Source organism: Anguilla anguilla, chromosome 6 (assembly GCF_013347855.1).
Source record: "Anguilla anguilla isolate fAngAng1 chromosome 6, fAngAng1.pri, whole genome shotgun sequence".
Taxonomy (NCBI): Eukaryota; Metazoa; Chordata; class Actinopteri; order Anguilliformes; family Anguillidae; genus Anguilla; species Anguilla anguilla.
This window is the reverse complement of record NC_049206.1, coordinates 46919527-46939811: the sequence shown is the minus strand read 5'-3', so window position 1 is coordinate 46939811 and position 20285 is coordinate 46919527. Positions and strand designations below refer to the sequence as shown.

Sequence of the window (20285 nt, the reverse complement as noted above, 5' to 3'; positions counted from 1 at the left end):
CAGGTTTGATCCGTTCCAAATGGGTTCAATGTTTTGAATTAACCCAGTAAACTACTCAGTGGAATGGAGATAAGAGAATAAAATCATATTATATGGGAGAAATGATGCTGGAAAATTGCTTGCCTTAATCTTCATATATATATATAATGGTCTATTTCAGAAAATTTCATAGACCTTGATATGTCCTTGCTTGTGTCTGAATGGAAGATAAAATAATGTGGAGTGTGTATGTGTGTGTGTGTGTGTGAGAGAGAGAGAGAGAGAGAGAGAAATATACAGCATATACACAGGGTTTCAGGCTGGTGTAATGCACCACAAGGAGGCAGTATATGCAATGTTTTGCATCTAACATTTCCTCAGTATTAACCTATTTTCACAGCCACTGTTCCTCATACTGATTATAGCCTGCCTCAGAAACCTCTGTTCCAAGTTTTACGACAAGTACCCAAACGCAGACACTCATTTTCCATTTAATTAATCACCGCTACATCAAAACACTGTACCTCCACTAGCGTGAAGTAAAATATGCAAAAGTACACCTGAACTCGGCTCTGCTAACTGAAATGATACTGCTACCGCTACATTTTTTGTTTCAACGTTTTGGAAAAGGCTCACTTTCTCAACCTGGAGGGATGGAGAGTAAAAATATCACTGAACCATATGTACATACAATTTTAGAAAAACTAGTAGCAACTGGTAGTCCAGACTGGATAGGAATATTCTGCAATCAGGTGGAACCACTGCTGGTTGAGATGGAGAGATACTCTTTCGCTGTTCTGAATGGCATCTGTGGCAGAGCTATGGACTCAATATCAGTGACGATGCTCTCGGGTACCATCCAATTCTGCCTCAGGAATTATGGGTCCCATCACCTTCAATCCTTCTTCAGCCTTTCTGCTTCCTGTCAGCAAGGAAGGATCTTACACAGAATGACAAACCACTGCATTCTTCTCTCATGTCTCAATTATTCAACTATCTCATAACCTTCCACCCACCACCAAGTGCCTACCCAAGGCCAAGAGGTCACAATGACAATAAATATGAACCTTGATATAATCTCAACAAACCAAACCTCATGCTTAAACTCACTGTTAAACCAAGAGTAACACCTAAGCGATTAAACCCAAAGAAATACCATCTTTAAAAGCATAGCTATCAACACCAAAAAAAAGGCACGTAGCTGTTTTCTTTTCTTTTTTTGTTTATTGGGGTAACCAAAGAGACATGTACAGAAATGCTGCATGATAGAGTTTAATGAGTTTTTAAAAGTCCTGTTTAACGTGTAGTGAAGCCTGTTAGAATATTGCTGTATTACATAGTGTCGAGACAAGGTCGTCAGATGCCGACAAAGGTGAGACAAAAACACAAAAGGAGTTCACTGCGGCAGCTTAGGAGCGAGGTGAAGGAAGGGAAAGCTAAGTAAGTCGAACTGAGCTGCCCGATAGGGCGGGTGTGTCCAATGAGGAAATGCAGAGTAGAAACTTGCATAGACGTAGCCGAGCTTTCCCCAGCCGTTGATCACAGGCTTCCCAGGTTAGTCAGTCTCTGTCCGTATGGCTCTGGAGAGAAACGGGCATCTCCATTACACGAGAAATAAAGCCGCTATGGGTGGGCAATGGGACGTTTTTCTCTACCTCCCTTAGTTCAGTTTGATGGAGAACAATACTCTTTTAAATTTAATAAATAGCATTTTCAAATCGAATGAACACCTTCGTCGTTCTTCGGTCACTCTTAATGGCCGAAGCTTAGCATGGGCTACTGGGGTGGGGCGTCTTCTGCAAGGGTTCGACATCTGGAGCTGATCTATCGGAAAGATCTCCGATGTGGAACCCATATCGCTTCTTCATGTTGCTGCTCCACATACTTCAGCAATCCCTCTTGTATATATTCACAGAAGTCTGTTTATGCATAAAAGCTGTGCTTTTTTTTGTTTGCCAAATATCTTACAAAAAACTGAGCTGAGCTCCACGTTAAGGAGAGTGAGAAACTGTAGGGAGGGTGTCTGTAACTATACCCGTCGTTAATACTTAATGGTTCGATGACAGTAGAAACTTATGAAGTCAAATGTTACAAACATGCAAGGAGGCAAATTCGAATGACCGTCACCTGGACAAGTTCATTGAAATGGGCCTCCTACCACAGTCAAACCTACAAAAAAACTATGCAGTTCTATCTCTATGTCTATGTACAAAGACATACCAGTAAATGCGTATACATCTGCTGTATTTCAGCTGCCCTATTTATGTTAGCCAATCACCATTTAGAATATGTTATAGGCAATGTGCCTGTTCCTGTTATGGAGGACTGAACTGGGTGAGCCACATGGGGAGCTCATAGTTTGCCTGTTACATTCAGACAGTCTCCTGCTTCAAAAACATTTTTTTTAAGTTGAGAGAAGTGGTTGTGAAAATGTATGAATAGATACATAAAGGGTTAAATTGACGGAAAAACTGCACATCCCACACACGCCCTCGACCTAAGTCAATGCAAACAGATATATTTTTTTGTCATTTTCTGCCTTTCAATACAATGTACTACAGCTCCAAATTAGCCAAATGGCTGACTGACCTGGTTAATAGTTACTGGGAGGTAAATATGACATTCAATTTACAGCATGCTACCAGCAGGTATGTACCCTCCCAGTGTTTTCAGTCACTGAAGCTAACAATGCTAGCCTCTGATATGTGCAGGTTAATGAAGGCAGCAAATTTGCTCTTCTTTTCACTCTTCTTCAGATGCATAATACATTTCACATAAAGGCAAAAAATAATAATAATTCACGTCAATTTGGGGTGAAATACTACTCTACAGTGTGGAGATGTGTGTGTGTGTGTGTGGGGGGGGGGGGGGGGGGGACACGGAGGGTGAAGCCTGTGCTTGTTTAAGGGACATTTTTTCAGACAGGTTGGGGCGGGGTGGGGCACGAGAGAAGGTGGATCACCACAGCTTAACGTCCAGGAGCTGCAGGTCACCCAGGATCTCCAGCTGGTTGACCCGGGTCAGGTCCTGCACCCGATGCTTGTAGTCCAGCAGGTGGACCCCGTTCACGGCCACCTTGAACTTCTGCGCCTCGCAGTGAACGATCATCTGCGAGGACGGGGAACAGGGGAGAGGAAAGGAGGGAGGGAGGGAGACAGCGAGAGAGACGCGTAAGAACCTTCAGATTAAAGGACAAAACCGCATATTCCAAATATTCCAATGGTTAAGGGCATGATTACAACCCTTGTGCTCCATGCTGCACTGCAATTGATTAAACTCTGTGCCATTTTATAGACCATTTTTCATTCGGGTTGGACAAATAAGTCAAATCAGCCCATGAAATTGAAAAGACATCTTGCATTAAGTGCACAGAGATATGAGAATGATGATGGGCCAGTGGCTCCACCCCCTCAGCAAAAGGAGCGGGGGGGGGGGGGGGGGGAGGGCTCAAAGCGGGGGCCGCCGCCTGCCGTACCTCGAAGTACTCCCCCGGGGAGAAGGGGAAGCTGGGCAGCGCCACCTCCTCTGGCCCCCAGCGCTCGCCCAGGAAGGAGTTCCGGACGAAGACGCCGGCCTTGATGCGGGGGTTGAGGTGCAGGGCGATGTCTTCCGAGTCGCCCACCCGAAGGTTCACGGCGAAGCTGGGGGGGGGGGGGGGGGGGGCACGCGCAAAAAGCAAGGAGGGTTACGGAGGAGGCGGGGTCGGCTTTACCCCGCGACCCGACGTCTGGAGCGGGAGCAGCCTTACCGGAGCGCGCAAGCACACCGCTCTACACTCGTGATTAGCATCCGCGAACCCGCCATGCAGATTTGTTCGTCAGATACCCGAATGGATGCCATTCAGAGCAGAATTGAACAGAAAAACTCGATAACATTTCACTGATGAAGAGCTCTTCAAAAGTGACACAGCCCCACGCAATTCAACCGTTTGCCAAAACGAGGTTACTTAAAAAAAAAAAAAACTGAGGTCTTGTCTCACCTGTGAGGGTACACGCCAACCTTCCCCTTGACTGTTAAAGTGTTTCCTGGGCTGATCCCAGTCTCCAGTCTGCCCTTGTAGGGTACGCTCTACAATACAGGCACACCAGTTAACCTGACAGACCTACACAACACATGCAATTATTCTGGAATTCTGTTTAGCTTCAATTCTATTTGTGTTCTGAAACACCTGTTATTGTCAATCTACAATTCTGGAAGTATTACAGTAACATAGATCAGTAATTAACGGGCAATCAACTCACCAAGTCACCCGACTCTGAAAACAGAGCCTGAAAATGGGGAAAAAAACAGATGTGTTATGTTTTTACAGTGCTTTTTTTATAACCAAGGTGGGAAAAAAACTTGCTTTTACCGCCAGTGGAATAAACAGCAATGTTAGCACATGAGAGCATCAGTATATCAGAGTATGTGAAGTATATAATGTTTCGTACACTTACTACATTTAAATTAAACTATACTTAGCCCGTGTGACATCTACATGAAACTGCAGCACAATTGAAAGAGTGTGACAATATCAGAGATACTACGATCTTGATTTCTTCCTCATTAGGTTGAAGGAAGAAATCACTGGGGTAACAGAACATATAAGGCACTTAAGCGTATGGTAAAAGTATCAATATTTTCAGTGTATATGCATGTATGTGTGTGGCATCCTATTTGACATTAGTGAGGCTTATATCCTTACATTGGCTTTTGTGACTTTGCTCATCACAATAGATGGGGTAGGTGGGGCTGAGCTCTGCAAATGGAAATAAAACACTCCACACTATGACCAACAGCAAAACTACACACACATGAACTACACACACCTTACACCACCATGCAGCGGGGAAATGCAGTACATACGTGTGAATATATGTCATATGAAAAATATTCTTCACAATAGACAGCTTTTTAATTTGTGCAGAGTATACATCTAATATGGTACATACTCTGACTTCCATCAGTTGTTTTTACATTACGTTACTCAATCTGGAATACATTCATAAGACAAAGTGCCACAGAATGTATCACGAAGGGGCTGATGGGAAGTGGAGTTCTTGGACCCCCCATTACATTCACTGTGAAATGGTTCTGTATTACTGCAACGTTTTAATACAGCCCAGGTGTTCCATGTATTCACAGTCACTAACTCAAAGGTGAAGCCCCGCCGGGACTAGAAATTAAGTGTCTTGTAATGAGCAATGTAGCGAGTCTCACAATGGGCACAATGACGAAGAGTAAAATAAAACACTGCAGAGTCCCTGAATGATTACACACCACATTGGGGATGAAGCCGATGGCCTGGATTGTGACCTTTCCAGATATCAGTAGTGTGTCCACCTTTCCGAGATCCATTCTGTGTCTGTACTCCAGAACGTGAGAGCCATTCACTGCCACCTAGTGGAAGGAAAGGTTAATGACACTCAAAACCTCTCAGAATGAAACAGAAAGCAGCGCTTAGAAATTCACACTGTTTGAAATTTTTAGACTGATCAAGTAATATTAACCTATGAAATGTAGTTAGAGTCAATGATTAACGTACTGTTTGCCATGAAGGATTTACTGCTTTGAGGCCATAATTGTTGAAGCCAGGAAATTAGCAATTGGTAATGAGTCTCAAAAGTATATACACTTGGGGCATATCACTCTTTTTCCACGAAACACCACACCATTTGTTTACAATAACAACAAGAAATAATATTTATTTGTTGAAGCACTTTTCAGCGAACTCAAAGAAAAATGGCACCACGCCATTTAAAATGGTATATTTTATTGAGCACATAAAGTAGCAGCAAAGTTTAGGCCTTTCAACCTTCTCAAAGTTTGCTCAATAAAATATAATTTTTAAATAGAGTTGTGCCCTTTTTCTTTTATTTACGCTATGCTGAGAGTAAGGGAATTATCTCTTTAGGGCAGCACCTATAATTGAGTGGTGTGCAACAAGGGTCGACACATTTGAGCACATTTCAGGCCACAGATACAATAAGCTTTGGAATATCATAATATTATTTCAGCATATAGAGATGGCTGAATGAACTGTAGCAATCATTTGCAATAAGCCTTTGTAATAATACTGAAACTGCCCGGTGTCTTGGCACATTCATTGTTATTTACTCTTTCAATATTAATGAGAAAGACATAAAAAATGTATCCTCACAGATGGCAGGCTGACAGGGAGACACCAGCACTGAATGTTTTAATCACACAAATCCAGTGGAAGTCAATAATAATCTTCATTATCCCCAAAGCATACAGCAATACAACTGTTTACCTTTCCAAAAATTAATAATTATCTGAAAACCATATTTAGTCATATTTGGCCTATACATAATAGAAATAGTTGCATGACCAGGTGGTCATTTTAAACTGCAATATCATGTAAGACCTTTTAAGTACCACGTTATTTGCATGTCAATCAGTAAAAGTGTTTTAACTGGTGATATTGTGTTTAATGCAATTGAAAGAAGCAGCCAGAAAATTTTCAGGTATAACCTTTCAGGCACTGTGTGATAGCATCTACATTCGCACCAGGTTCTGCATAATTAAAAGTTTGAAATCTGTTATAGCACTTCAATTCAGAACACAAACAGCCTTTCCCAAAATAGTTGCAAACCAACTGCATGAACGAAAAACCGGCAGCCATACTCTACTTCCAATAGCACAACGAGTGTTTCTAGTACTACTTTAACAGTAGAGAGGAACCTTGGCAGGCTTAATTATTAGACATCATAAACTAAAGTAAGAAAAACAAGAACAAGCAAAGTCTAAACCAGTTTACAAAGCATAATAAACAGACAAGAGTCCCCTTTTGAGGATACACAACTAGCATTGTTGTTTTTGGAGGATAAAAATAGCCTTGCCACTTCAAGCAGTTCAGCTTCATTACAACAAATCACAAAACTCCAGAAGTGCAACCACACCCTATTGTAAACACACTCTCAGATGACCTTTTGTTTCACTAATCAGTGTGGCTTTGAAACAGCAGTATATACACTCAGGAATATTAAGTTGCTTGGTAACCCACTAACCAACACGTTGACCGCTCTCAGAGAAATGAAAGAGGTCCTTCACAGCCCTTAGGAAACAACCCTTATGAGAAAGCCAAGAGGGAAGTCATAACAGAAGCATATCACCACGCTTTGCTTTAAGAGTAGCCTTTTTCCTTCTCAACCAGTTCTGTGTCACTGCCTCTCTGCACTGAGAATGAACTGGCTCGAGCACCAAGGGCTTTGCCCAACGGAAGTCACTCCAGATGCCAAAGAGAGAAACAAGAGCCTCTATTTACATTTAGTGGGAAATGTAATATGTCTCACAGCAGACCTTTCACATTCCCAGTCGGTGCTCATTTATTTTGAGGACACTGCCGTCCAAGGAGACCCTGGATAGCTTGCATAGCTTAAGATTTGCGCATCACCCGTTTACACGGCTGGATATATATGCATAATGATGGGTCACATGAGCACTTTACCAAAGCTAAGGGTATTCCCACAATCCTGCTTGAGATTCAAACCTGCAGCTTTTCCTGTCTCAAGTTCAGTTATCAAAATGTCTCCTCCGCCCCCACCCCCATTGATAGCCAAGGTAACTTGAAAAGGAAATTTTGTATCAAACTCCTCAAGTGGGCTAACCCCTTTATACATATAAAACTTAATCTGAAAATTCAATGTCAGGGCTTCCCAACCCTGTTCCTGGAGAACTATCATCCTGTAGGTTTTTCACTCCAACCCTAACAAAGCACACCTCATTCAACGGCTAGAGAGCTCTTTGAGCAGCTAATTTGTAGAATCAGGTGTGCCAAATACGGGTTGTAATGAAAACCTATAGGACGGTAGCTCTCCAGGAACAGGGCTGGGCCGCCCCGCTCCATGTGTACTTAAGCTTGGGAGTGCTCTCACCTTGAATAAGTCTTTCTGTACCAGCATGATTATTTCAAAGGCTGCCCCTTGTCTGAAAGGCATCTGGTAATGGATCTCCTCCTTGCCCCAGTGCTCCTTCTGCAACGTGTTGCACACGATGCAGGGCGACCTCTTGAAGCGAGGGTTGAAGTGGAAAGCCACGTCTGCCCGTGGTTTGGTGCTGCTTCCGCATGTCAGATCCACCTGGAACCTGGACATAATGCAAGTTACACATCTGAACCAGAAGCTTGCTTTTCCTACATTTTCCAATCACCTATAGCCCATTCAAAAGCTTAAATTTCTTTAAAATAAGTTTCACTTATTAATTACAATAAAAATTTAATTCATTTTGATTTTGTCTTTTTTCCTTAATATTTTTACTGAAATAAGTTTTCCCGCTGTCCTACACATAATTATTTGAGAAGAAGGTTGAATAAATTTAATAAAGGAAGTTATTTGACTTGCAAATGTTTACCTGTCTGAATCACTGGGAACTGCACCCTGAATTAGAACCATCTCGCCCGGCTGCAACCCACCCAGAATCGTTCCTGCGAAAGGAATCGTCTACAGACAGAAGTAATCGCGTCAATGCATTAAAAAGTCGTTTTCATTTACGGTAAAAACGTTACTGAATAAATCCACCATTGACATTGGTAGCTGTAAACACCAGTTACGCAAGCTAGCTACATGGTGTACATGGTGTTTCTATACATGATCATAGCGCCATATAGTGCTGTACCATTGCATGCCATGGGGATCAGATCCCAATCACATTGCTAAAGTAGGCACACCCCAAGTCACCGAAGGGAGAAGCCTGCGACTCGAGGAAGCTTTCTCATGGCATGTCATGTGGCAAGTAGCACTTTCGCAGTCAAGCGCTTGTCCTTAGCTTCGCCAGATAGTATCTTCGGCGTACATACAAATTGTACGTATTTTATTTCAATTTACATATGAAGTGTTCGTACTAGGAAGCATTCGAATACTCTGCTAGCTAGCTAATGATAGCTAGCCACAACGCTGCCAATTTAATATTGGCGAGCACAATCCAGCTAATTTTAGACATGGCATTACTAGCTAGAATGGCAAGACTAGTTCTTGAAATTTCAAAGACAAGGCCAGGCCACAATGCATTCACGTTTTCTTATCTCTGATTACATACTATTTTGTACTGTTAGATCTATTAAGAAATACAATGTACTCCTACTGTGTAGACAGAAAACGGAATTATTAACCACTGAAATATGTGAACGTAGCCGTTAACCTCTCGTATTGATGAAAAAGTTGTAATAAAATACAGACCACACGTATCTCATGCAATAATTCCAAGTTAACTGTAGTGTCAGTTTCATAACAGTAACTGGATAGGCCGGTACGTTAGATAAATGGGTTAGATATCTTGTCAAAATACTGGTCCTATTTCAAAATTACAGGTAACTTTGCAAACGTTTTTTTCATCCGACGTCAAGCCAATCTCATACACTTTTAAGCATTCTGGTGAAGTACCCGGGAAAGGAAAATTACTCGGGTAGGAAAATAATTTGGAACGCAATGTTAACGTCATGTATCGTTGCTGATGCAGTGGCTAGCGTCGTTAACCATTAGGCCACCCCGCAGACATCACGAACTAACGTTACATATTTATCATGATACTTTCTTACCGGATTTGAAACAGTCTGTTTCGGGTTGGCAATGGACATTTTTCCTTCTTCAGTTTGCAAAGTACAGCAGGTCAGTCAGATTTGCCCACTTCAGTGTCCCGTGTTTTTCATTAGATGCCTCAATTCAGCATTTTCGCTTCGTAAACTTCCTTGTTTGACGTAAGGGGAGGAACTGAAAGATTTTCAGCCAATGGTACATCAAGATCCTGGCTCTGCGAATGAACATGCCTAAATCTGACCCCGGATCACAGTATTTCATAGAAAAGCGTTAGGGATTGAATTGGCGTTGTTGGCTATTGCGCGCTCCAACAATGCATTTTAGTTGAGTTTAACGAAAGCTTTTAATATTTATGCTAACATTTTACCGCTGCTGATGAAGTAGACATCTTAAACTTGATTCATATTTCGGTCTTTGAATAAAGTAGTCTTTTAATTTTGTGTATTCTAAAGCCATTTGCTTACAAGTTTTCCAAATAGTCTACAAACACATCTTCAGGACTAAAGAGAATCAGTCTTCCGTTTAGCATAATATTTCATCATTTAAAGCAGCAAATTAAGTGACCTTCCGTTACTGTTCATACTCAATCTACGGTTTCAAGTATTTTTCCCCATTACACAAAAACAAATACATGAGACAAACACGTTTTATTAACATTTAAGAAATTAAAAAATAATTTACATTCTAAGAGCATACACAAATGTCGAAATTTAGTCGTTTAAAAAAAAAGTTAAATACTGCATTTTGGATTTCCCATTTTCAGAATCCAATACGCCACAAAAACCATTTAACCAGTCAATAACAATATATACAAAGTAATGAGCTGCTGCAATAAAGAGTGTCGTGTGCAAATGGTTGCTCGAGTGAGCCACTCCTGCTATAACGTCAGCAAGCAGCTTCAGGTCTGAGAACAGACGGGGATGGTTGAGTGGAATATGGAAGTGGTGGATCGGGATGTTTATTCCATCCCAGCCTCTTCAAGTTTAATGCATGTTCAGTGTCCCAGTTCAGTGGGGAGGAGGGAGAAGGGAGGGGGGGGGGCTCAGAAGTCTGCGTCCAGCCGGAAAGAGTTGTCCACGCTGGCGGACATGACCCCCATCCGCTGGTACTCCCCCACCCGCTTCTCAAAGAAGTTAGTCTTTCCCTCCAGAGAGATGTTCTCCATGAAGTCGAAGGGATTCTCCGCCCGGTAGATCTGCAGAGGGAATTGCAACCATTTTAGGGTTTTTCCCCCAGGAGACCCCCCCCAGACAAAAATTAAATTTCCAGCTTTGCGCCCGGGCTCAGATTTAGGCGTCTGTTTCGTGTTGGTACCCAACCCCATCAGCCGGCCACATGCCCACTAACAGAAGGTGCCAACACTCAGCCCCCATTATTGGCTGAGGTACGTACCCCTGCGCCAATCATCATCGCCAACATGCAAGTGCATCGTTTCATACAAGTGTCCATTCGATATAACACTCCGTAGTACACATTTTGGACCAAACATGTTGGTGCATAATACTTTGTAAAGATGTGGGCATCATTTCTAGGTAACCATCAGTTTAAGACTCGAGCTACAACTCAGAAAAGCATGCTAATATTTTAATGTGGTGGGCACAGCATTTATTGTAAATTACAATAAAAATCAGGATTACCTTACTGAAACCCAACTCCAGCATTAGTCGGTCAGCCACAAACTCGATATATTGCTTCATCAGGTCACAATTCATGCCGATCAGTTTCACCGGAAGGGCTATTGTGAGGAACTCCTAGAAAACGAAGACATGAAAGATGAGACTTTAAATCCACACAGAACGGGACTGAAATGGCTGAATACGATAGGGCGCAAGTTAACATACCTGCTCGATCACAACAGCATCCATTATGATTTTCTTAACATGGTCTTCGGAGGGCTTGTTCACCAAGTGCTTGAACATGAGGCAGGCAAAGTCGCAATGAAGGCCCTAAAAAACAAAGTGTACATTTTAATTGAGAAGACTGGAGGGTGCACTACAATAGGTCTCCTTGCCTAATGCATTGTGGAAGTAAATGCAACTAAGAGGATTGTGCAAGGCATAGAATTTCAGAAGGACCTTTCACCCTCCCATATGGAGAATGCATGGGGAATTTGCAATATGAGGAAGTCACAATTCAGCAGACAAAATGGCGAATGCCTGCAATATGGCCACCATTTCATACAAGCAGGACTGTTTCTCCAAATGTACGTCAGAAAAATGTGTCCTGTTGGGTTGTTCAGCCTGGAAGCAATAGGCTGATAGCATATTGCAATAGCAATAGCAGCTGAATTCACACTACACAGGCAGTACTTCACCACCATTGCAGCTGCCTCCGTTGGAAACGGCTGCAGTCGCTTCAGAAGGGCGGAGTTACAGGGACCAGACTCACCTCATCTCTGCTGATCAGCTCGTTGGAGAACGTGAGACCAGGCATCAGACCCCTCTTCTTCAACCAGAAGATGGAAGCAAACGACCCAGAGAAGAAGATTCCTTCAACTGCAGCAAAGGCTACCACGCGCTCCCCTGAAAATGTCCACCACAGCTCCGATGAATAAACAGTTTAAAAACTGAATTTCGTCTTGCACTGTGCATATCAATGGTGACTCATACGTACCAAACTGTGCATTTTGGTTTCCAATCCAGTTCAGAGCCCAGTCAGCCTTCCTCTTCACACAAGGCAGGGTTTCAATGGCATTGAAAAGATACTCCCTGCATAATAAAAAAGAAAATCTCATACACATGACAAAGGCCAAAAGATGGCAAAACAAAACAATTATATCTAGAAGCAGAACAAGCCCTAATGAGAGATTATGTTGCTCAATTCCTGACATTGACCTATGAGCATCAGTTATATAGATACCACACAAAGTTAGGAAACTAGGGCAACTGACCCATTAATTGAGTGCACAACAGTTGCTAAAATTAGCATCTCTTGTGTTGGCACCCTCCATGTTGGCAGGCCACACGGCCTCCATTATTTGTCAGAGGTACGAAACCCTGTGCAATTCACCTCTGCTCAACAGTCACTTGGTATCCTTCCAACTAAGGAAGTAATGACATTTCAACAGTCACATTTTTGTAGGAGACCAAATGCTCTAGAAAGGACACACACTCTCAACTTAATGCTAGTGAAGCAACACATAAGGCTATCTGGGGAGCTGGGCTTTTGCACTGACCTCTCTTTGGGGTCTTTGATGTAGGTGTCAATGAGTAGGCTGTACATTTCGGAGTGGATATTCTCCATCGCGATTTGGAATCCGTAGAAACACCGTGCTTCTGTCACTTGGACCTCCTGACTGAATCGCTCCACCTACAGAGGGGGAAAGCACTTAATTATCACTGTAGCACACCGTAGGGCGAAAACATTCGGCTGCACTTAAAAGCCAAGAGATTTCCCTTTGTACAGAAAATGCATCCAGTTGCTGGCATCTGACATGGCTACATTCAGCAGAGTCTAGGTATCTGCATGTTATTCAATGGGAGTGGGCATCCTGACTCATTTAGGCCCAGTCACAAGACTGTTTTATCAGAATTAAGTTCAAAACTCAAAGAATTGAATGCTATTCAACACACATGCAAATTAAGTCTAAAAGCAGCAGTATATTCTGCTTAAGTGAGACAGGGTGTGATTACAGATTATATGGCCATGAGGTAAAGGTCTTTTATTGGTGCTGCATGATGGTCTCTAGGAGACAGAACAGCTTTTCCACAGCTACTCTGAAGCATCACCCATTCAGCTACTGCAGTTACATTAGTGATATAAGGGGAACAAGGGTACTTACTAAATTCTCATTGACAATGCCATCACTTGCAGCAAAGAAAGCCAGCACGTGAGAGATAAAATGTCTCTCATTGTCCTTCAAGGATTCCCAGTGTGCCAAGTCCTTAGAAAGGTCAACCTACAAAATAAACAGAACATTTTAACAAAAAAAATGTAGATCATAAAAATAAGGACCAAGACATGTTTCAGTGGCAATGGCTCAAAGCAAAGGTTTCCTGAACACCCGCATCATCTGTAAATACTACCGTGGACAATTTCCTTCGGCAAAAGCTTCATTTTACTCTTAAAATCGATGACTGCGAAGGATTTCATAGAATGAACTCTTAAATTCAATTGTATAGTGGCAATACAACTTAGTGGTGCAACTAAAGCAAATAAAAGCAGCAAACCTCTTCAGCAGTCCAGAAAGAAGCCTCAGCTTTTTTGTACATTTGCCAGATGTCATGGTATTTGATGGGAAAGATGACGAAACGGCGGGGATTGTCTCTTAACAGTGGCTCATCTTCCACGCTTGTCTTCTTAGAATCTTTCGGCGTAGTCTAAAAAATAAATAAAAATGCACTGTTTATAGAGCAACACAACTTGTGGCCAACTCGCCCAGTTTGTATTTATTACCTCGTCACTAAAACAAGTAGGAAATAAAGGGTCTTAGTATGTGACCAAGTCCCTTCTTTGTTTCTGTAGATTAAAGCCAAGTTAAAGTTAATGCTATTGATATGGCATTAACGAGACAGCTGTGTCTACGATCATGAAATGCACTTTTTTTTGTACGTCGCTTTGGATAAAAGCGTCTGCCAAATGAATGTAATGTAATGTAAACCGACTTAAACTTAACTAGCCAGCTGGCTAGCCTATTGATGGGCCACATCTTTGGCGCCAAATACCAAACCCAGTTTTCCCTCCATCCGTATGATGACACATACTGACTAACAAATACATTGCAAAATGTACACGTTGCAGCTTCCTAGCAGTTCCTTAACATTACAAAAAGTCTCACCTCAGAATCTTCAAAGATTTTCCGTGCAGTTTTGGACGCCAGAACTCGACTGCTATTCAAGCTAGGAGGCTGACAAGAGAGATGAAGAAAAGAAAGTTACGTTACCAATTTAACCAGCTTGAAAACGCAGAATACTTACCAGAGGTAGATATTAGATTTTACCAAAGTACATGTCAGCATCCGTAATTTGCGAGTTACGTTATGTTAACTTACTTTCCCACCCTGGGACAGTCATTACTCAACTCGTTAACAGTCGGTTTCAAAAGTTCCAAAACGTCTAAAAATTCAAGTCAATTTCAGCTAATCTTGACGGAAAATATGCAACTTACGGTGTTCTCTTTGTCTGTCAGTGAAATACGATTCAGTTTGGAAACAACGCCGTTTTCATTCTTCTCTGAGAGAGGAGAGCGAGTGGTCAGCATTTTAAAATTTAGTAGGTAGCACTAACAGAGTAGTTAACAATTTGATTTTAGCGATCGTACTGTGTATAGTACAGTGACTTAATTATTTCTAATGAAAAGAAAAAGAAAGCTAGATAAATATTAAGAGCTAAAATAAAGTGACTAGAGAGAACCTAACCAACCGTGATAAGTGACTGAATTCTGTGAGCTGCCTCTATTTATTCAAGTCTTGGCGCTCGAATGCACCATCCAATAGATTTGCAGTATATGCCGGCCTTTTAACTCGTAAGGACCAAGACCAATCAGATTGTCGATTGTAGAGTTGCGGGAAATTCAAGCGCTTGTTTTGTACCAGCTTTAGAAAAGGCGCGCTTTATAAAACAAAAACCCTTAAACATATCAATCTTTATATCTAACTGTTATTTTATTTGTTAATCCAAGAAAATAAAGAAATATATCAGACGTCTTACGGCTGTGTGAAGACGAGAACATTTCATTTGTAGGTGAAATTTAGGTTTCCTACGAAAAATAATCCTTTGTCAATGTTAATGTTATACTTATAGAGTGGTACGTCTGTGCTAGCTTATCAATCTTACGCGTTTTAAGATTGTTTAAACGTATTTTATATGCTCTGTTCTTTAAATGCCTATTTGGTGGGATGCTGCTCACGTTCTTATTGCTGTATGTTTTAAAACAAAGGGCGCGTATTCATTCGAAGCTTGTTGTTGCCGCCATAGTGCATAGACAGCTGCAACTTTTTACATTAGCTATTGACAAAGGTAGATGTCATCTTATCTGTTCAAGTTATAATATCTTACATGGCCATTAACGAGACAGCTGTGATGTTTGTAAATGTGTAGAAACGTTTTACTGGTAACAAGAAATCGGTACAGGGTGGCAGTGCGTATTTGCTATTCAGCTATTAGCAGGAAGTTATAGCTGCCGTTTATTAATTCGACAGTAGGCTACTAATGACTTATAGATTCGCTTCTCAGACAGAAAGCAAAACGGACGTTTGCATATATTATATTCGTTCCGGCATTCCATAGTTTAGTGTAGCTCACGTTCTCTGGTCACTTTGAGTCACACGCTGTATGATTTGAGACTACACATATAGCCATGAACAATTCAGGGGGAGCATGTCTGCGTTGTCAATAATCTATTAATTTCTACATGAAATATAACTGGCATGGTAAACAATACACTACCGTAACAATACCCAGTTGTGAGTGTGAATTTAACCTAATGTACATTCAGCAAAATCTTTGCTAAGATTCATGCAAACTATAGGTGAATGAGCCATGTGAATATCATATCAAATTAATAAAATCATGGAACAGGAGGGAGATACCAGCCATAGCAAGGTGGGGTCAGGACAATAACCTGGCCCTGAAAGTCAACAAAACAAAGGAGCTAATAGTTAACTTCAGAAAAAGCAAAGGGAGCCACTTCCCTATCACATTCGATGAGAAAGGAAATGAAGCGGAGAGAATGAAGAACTTCAGGTTCCCGGAAGCATAGCTCTTTGATGCATAGTTGTCAACTTTTTTCCAATGAACGGTATACATTTCAGTGACTTTTTCCCACGGAAAGCTAAACTCGCGCTCAAAAACTGGCTAGAAATCACAAGATCACGTCAATTTGCATATTTATTACGACATTACGTACTCTGTCTATTTATATGTGTTAGCCTACATGAAGGAGGATGGTTTTCTGAACGTTCACACCACCACAAGCCTTTGCACTCACCTACTGGACTGCTGGTGTTTTGAACTTATAGCCTACCACTCTTGCTACCTACTCTACTAGCCATTTTACTGGACTATGGTCAGCCTTAGTCATTTCACTGCACGACCCACTTAAGGCCATTATTTTTCTAATAATACTTACATTTTTTTAATTGTGCGATTAATACTTTTTCCTGATCTCCTGGACTTGCAGTCAGCTCCATAATGTTTAGGACAAATACTTATTTTTTTTGATTTGGCTCTGTACTCCACAATGTTAGATTTGTAATCTGACAATTAACATGTGATTGAAGTACACACTCTCAGCTTTTACTAAAAGGCATTTTATACATTTTAATCTCAGCATGTAGAAATGACAGGGTTTTTATGCATAATATACATAAAAGGTAAAGCAGCTTCTCCATGGATACCAATGCACTTTACCTTTTGGATTATGTAAGTTATTATTAAACCTTGTAAATGGTTATTTATTTGTTTGAGATAGGATGTGACTTTTTGCATGTTCAGTCAGCCAAATAAGTTGTCATGACTGGGTAACTTCCTAGCCCACTTCAGGCTGTTGAGCTAAATGTTACCAAGTTCTCCCTGGACACTGGCTGGTTGCACATTGCCACTTTATGGTGAAGATGTGCAACTGCATATTCCAACACTCAATCTATAGAAATGAGTTTGGTCAGCATATTTGTAGCCTATATTATTATCCTAGTCGTCTTTCTTGGTCAAGGTTCCAGCACAACTATGGAGATATATGGAGAATCTTTTTATCATTACTCATATACTCTTTCCACAGATGGTTTTGCATTTCAAATAAGGGGACAATAAGTGTTAAATTAAATATTGATTTTGTCATCCTATGCATCTCACACATGGGTTCACTTATATTGATACAGGCCTATATTCAGGTTTTAATTTGACACTGATGTCTATGCGCGATTCAAGTTCAAAGAGGCTGATAGTAATAAAGTATTTCCTGTGACAACAGGCTATATTGTCAGTGAACCAGAGATTTTGTAATTAAAGACCAAATGAGTACCAATTAAAAAATGTACTTAATTTTTATGAGATACATTAGAAATTAAAATAAAATGAAAAGCACCATTATACATTTTTAAATCCTAAAATAACAGCATGTAAATACCTCACACATAAGTAACTTGCGTTCTTTGCATCCAAAGGGAAGATTTGCTGATCTTAGCCTATAGCCTAAATATTGTGTATAGGCTATTGTAACAACTGGTACCTAAACTGTTCTCCTTCACCAGTTAAAAGGCTCAGAGACCAGAAAGATTTTTCTCTTTCTAGTCTCGTTCCGAGATGCCTTCTCTACGTAATCAGCCTGACTACTGTTTAATTTTTGTAGTTATTGTAGGCTATTGTAGCCTAGCCTACATATTTATAACAAAAGAAGCGAGCCACAACTTTTAAAGTGCAATAATCATTACAGCCAGTAGTCGGCAGCAGAACCACGAATGTTAGCTTGCTATCTACTTACGTAAACTGTTTTGGTAAAACTTAAATCTCAACAAAAAACGTTTTCAACCTAGAAAAAAGGCCAAGTTACATTCTATAAGGGATTAATTTATAGCAAAATCTAGGCCTGCCATTAAAAATAATGATATCAAAATGAAGCTAAATTACAACAAACAAGCCTAACTCAAAATTCAAACACGCTTTATTCCAGAGCAATACCAATACTGCCAAATCTTTCCTAAATTATTTAATGTAGCCTGGCCCTGTGTTTTTTTTTATCTTACCATCTGAAGTGAATCATCATTCTCATCAGGAGAAATCTTTTTTCTCTCTCTTTCTGAGTGACTGTATTTCTATAAAAAGAATGCAATTTGCAAATTTTATGTGTATACAATACAGTTCAATATCTGTATTGTTTATTTCATACAGGCCGCTTTTTACATCTTTAACAAGGGTGTGAATGATTTTGGAGTCCGCTGGATGAATAAATAAAATTTGTCCAGTAACTAAAAAAAAAATGTTCTCACCCATAACCTACACTTGAGTCCGTCTCAACAAATTGGCTACTGTATGCCTGTGAGCTAAAGAAATTAAATCCTAAATTAATCAACAAGAACCACAGAAAATAAACAATCGCTTGCGATTTGTCTGCATATTGACCGACACTCAATTTCCTACATAAAAAGGCAAATATTCCCACATGAAAAGGAATATCCCACTTCTAATTCAGTGGATTCATGAGGACTGCATTCCAGGACTGCTGTAAAATGTAAACATATATTCCGGTGATTCAAAGGATAAATTGTTAATTTAAAAGCTCATAAGAGTTCCTCTTTAGCCAAATCTATATAACGAGACAGCTCCACTCTACTGCTATTTTCAGAGCAATGTAGTATACACATAACACAGAACAATTTTAGACATAGCCCTTCCTTGGTTAGCAATCCTTAACAGAGGGTAGTATGTGACCCAAATTATATATCTCAATGAAAATAAATAGCACAATTCTCATCAAAAGTGTATCACAAATGCAATTGTGATACACTTAAAAATGAAAAAAATAAAATAAAATGATATCAATATCAGAAGCTTTTTATTTACACATGATACCATTTGTTAGTGACCTATTATGGCTTGATGTTTAGACTACATCTGTCATTCGTACAAGCTTTACAATCCCGTTTACATAAATCGACAAGAATAGGTTACTGCCAATTCCATGAATATCTGGTGCCCTTTTTTTGAAGACACTTATGCATCTCTAAAAATCATTTATCATGGGACTAAAAAAAAGCTTGGATTTATAGATTTTTCCTTCATCATAAATGGTCCTATAATTTTTTAAATAATGCCTTGCGATTTTATACATTTGTTCTCTCATTTGTGGGATGACCCCGAGAGGCATGCCTGTGCTTATATAACATTTAGGTCAATGCTGACGAAAGCAAGCTGACTTACTTATATAACGCCCGCATACAGCCCCCCGCCCCAGTTTACTTTTAGTTTAGTAGCCCTTTTACTTTGTCACCCGAAAGAAATGCTTTATTATTGTTGATGGTGGCTTAGTTTGTTTCCTGAAAGAAATGCTTTTTATTGTTGATGGTGGCTTGCATTCTATCGGTGGATGTCACTGGCTCAACGCTGGAACGAAAGCCCCCGGTATATTTGGTCGCACACAATACGCTACCATGCTGCGCTGCCGCGCCCTGAACCAAGGGGCTTATTGAAAGCATGCAGCTGCTTTTTTTCATCCCTCGAATGTCGGTCAGTAAGGCAAAGGGGGGCGGGAATGAGCTAACCAGTCAGAACCTCGTGGCCGCGTCTTCCAGCTCCACGTCGTCTCGGATTGGTCGCGCCCCCGACCGTGTTTCCTTCCTGTAATCTGATTCGAGTAATGTTGTTACTAGGTGTCGATGGTAAATTCAAAATACAAAGACGAGAATTTCGTCTGTGAGGTCATCCTGGACTGAATATAATCATACTGAATTATAATTTAAAACCATTTACGATAATATTTCCTATTTGTATTAGGTTTAAAACAGGGCTTGAGCATTACAGTTAACGCTCATAGAATGTGTTCCCAGGATATCTACAAACCCGTATTATTTTTGCAATAACGAGGATGTATACTAAAAAATGTACTCCTCATGTCTTTTTACGTGTTCTGCCCATTACAAATCGGTAGCACTAGGACTGTCAGTTGAAGTGGATCAGTGGTTAGTTCTGCCTGCAACATTTAAAGCAGCCTACTTGTCCGTGTAATTTCATTAACTACATTAACATCTTTCTATATCATTGTAAAAGAGTTAAGGCTTTTACTGCGAATGTATTCGTTGACGTATATACACCTTTGTTTTTTTTTTTTGTGTGTGTGTTT

The 20285-nt window shown here is 40.5% G+C and overlaps 2 protein-coding genes and 1 non-coding gene across 5 annotated transcripts; all 3 read right to left on the bottom strand.

Moving 5' to 3' along the window:
• Window positions 1–1181: 1181 nt before the first annotated feature.
• Window positions 1182–9682, bottom strand: lgals8a (galectin 8a). 3 transcript variants are annotated; one of them, XM_035422945.1, is made up of 10 exons: window positions 9515–9682; window positions 8332–8420; window positions 7857–8067; window positions 5239–5358; window positions 4664–4717; window positions 4221–4247; window positions 3959–4047; window positions 3455–3620; window positions 2942–3087; window positions 1182–1559 (listed from the first exon to the last, which is right to left on the bottom strand). In XM_035422945.1, coding segments are annotated over exons 1-10 (942 nt in total). In that variant the 5' UTR covers window positions 9554–9682; the 3' UTR covers window positions 1182–1558. The 3 variants fall into 3 exon arrangements, with proteins under 3 accessions (XP_035278836.1, XP_035278835.1, XP_035278837.1); XM_035422944.1 differs by having other exon boundaries at window positions 1182–3087; XM_035422946.1 differs by lacking the exon at window positions 4664–4717 and having other exon boundaries at window positions 1182–3087.
• Window positions 9683–10142: 460 nt separating this feature from the next.
• LOC118230138 (ribonucleoside-diphosphate reductase subunit M2) lies at window positions 10143–14892 on the bottom strand. Its single transcript, XM_035422943.1, has 10 exons — window positions 14619–14892; window positions 14290–14358; window positions 13682–13831; window positions 13294–13410; window positions 12688–12821; window positions 12126–12220; window positions 11901–12034; window positions 11354–11458; window positions 11150–11263; window positions 10143–10707 (listed from the first exon to the last, which is right to left on the bottom strand). The coding sequence occupies exons 1-10, from the start codon at window positions 14709–14711 to the stop codon at window positions 10555–10557; spliced, it is 1164 nt and encodes a 387-aa protein (XP_035278834.1). The 5' UTR covers window positions 14712–14892; the 3' UTR covers window positions 10143–10554.
• LOC118230919 lies at window positions 10791–10928 on the bottom strand. Its single transcript, XR_004765965.1, has one exon. It is a non-coding gene; the product is annotated as a small nucleolar RNA SNORD94 (small nucleolar RNA).
• Window positions 14893–20285: the final 5393 nt, after the last annotated feature.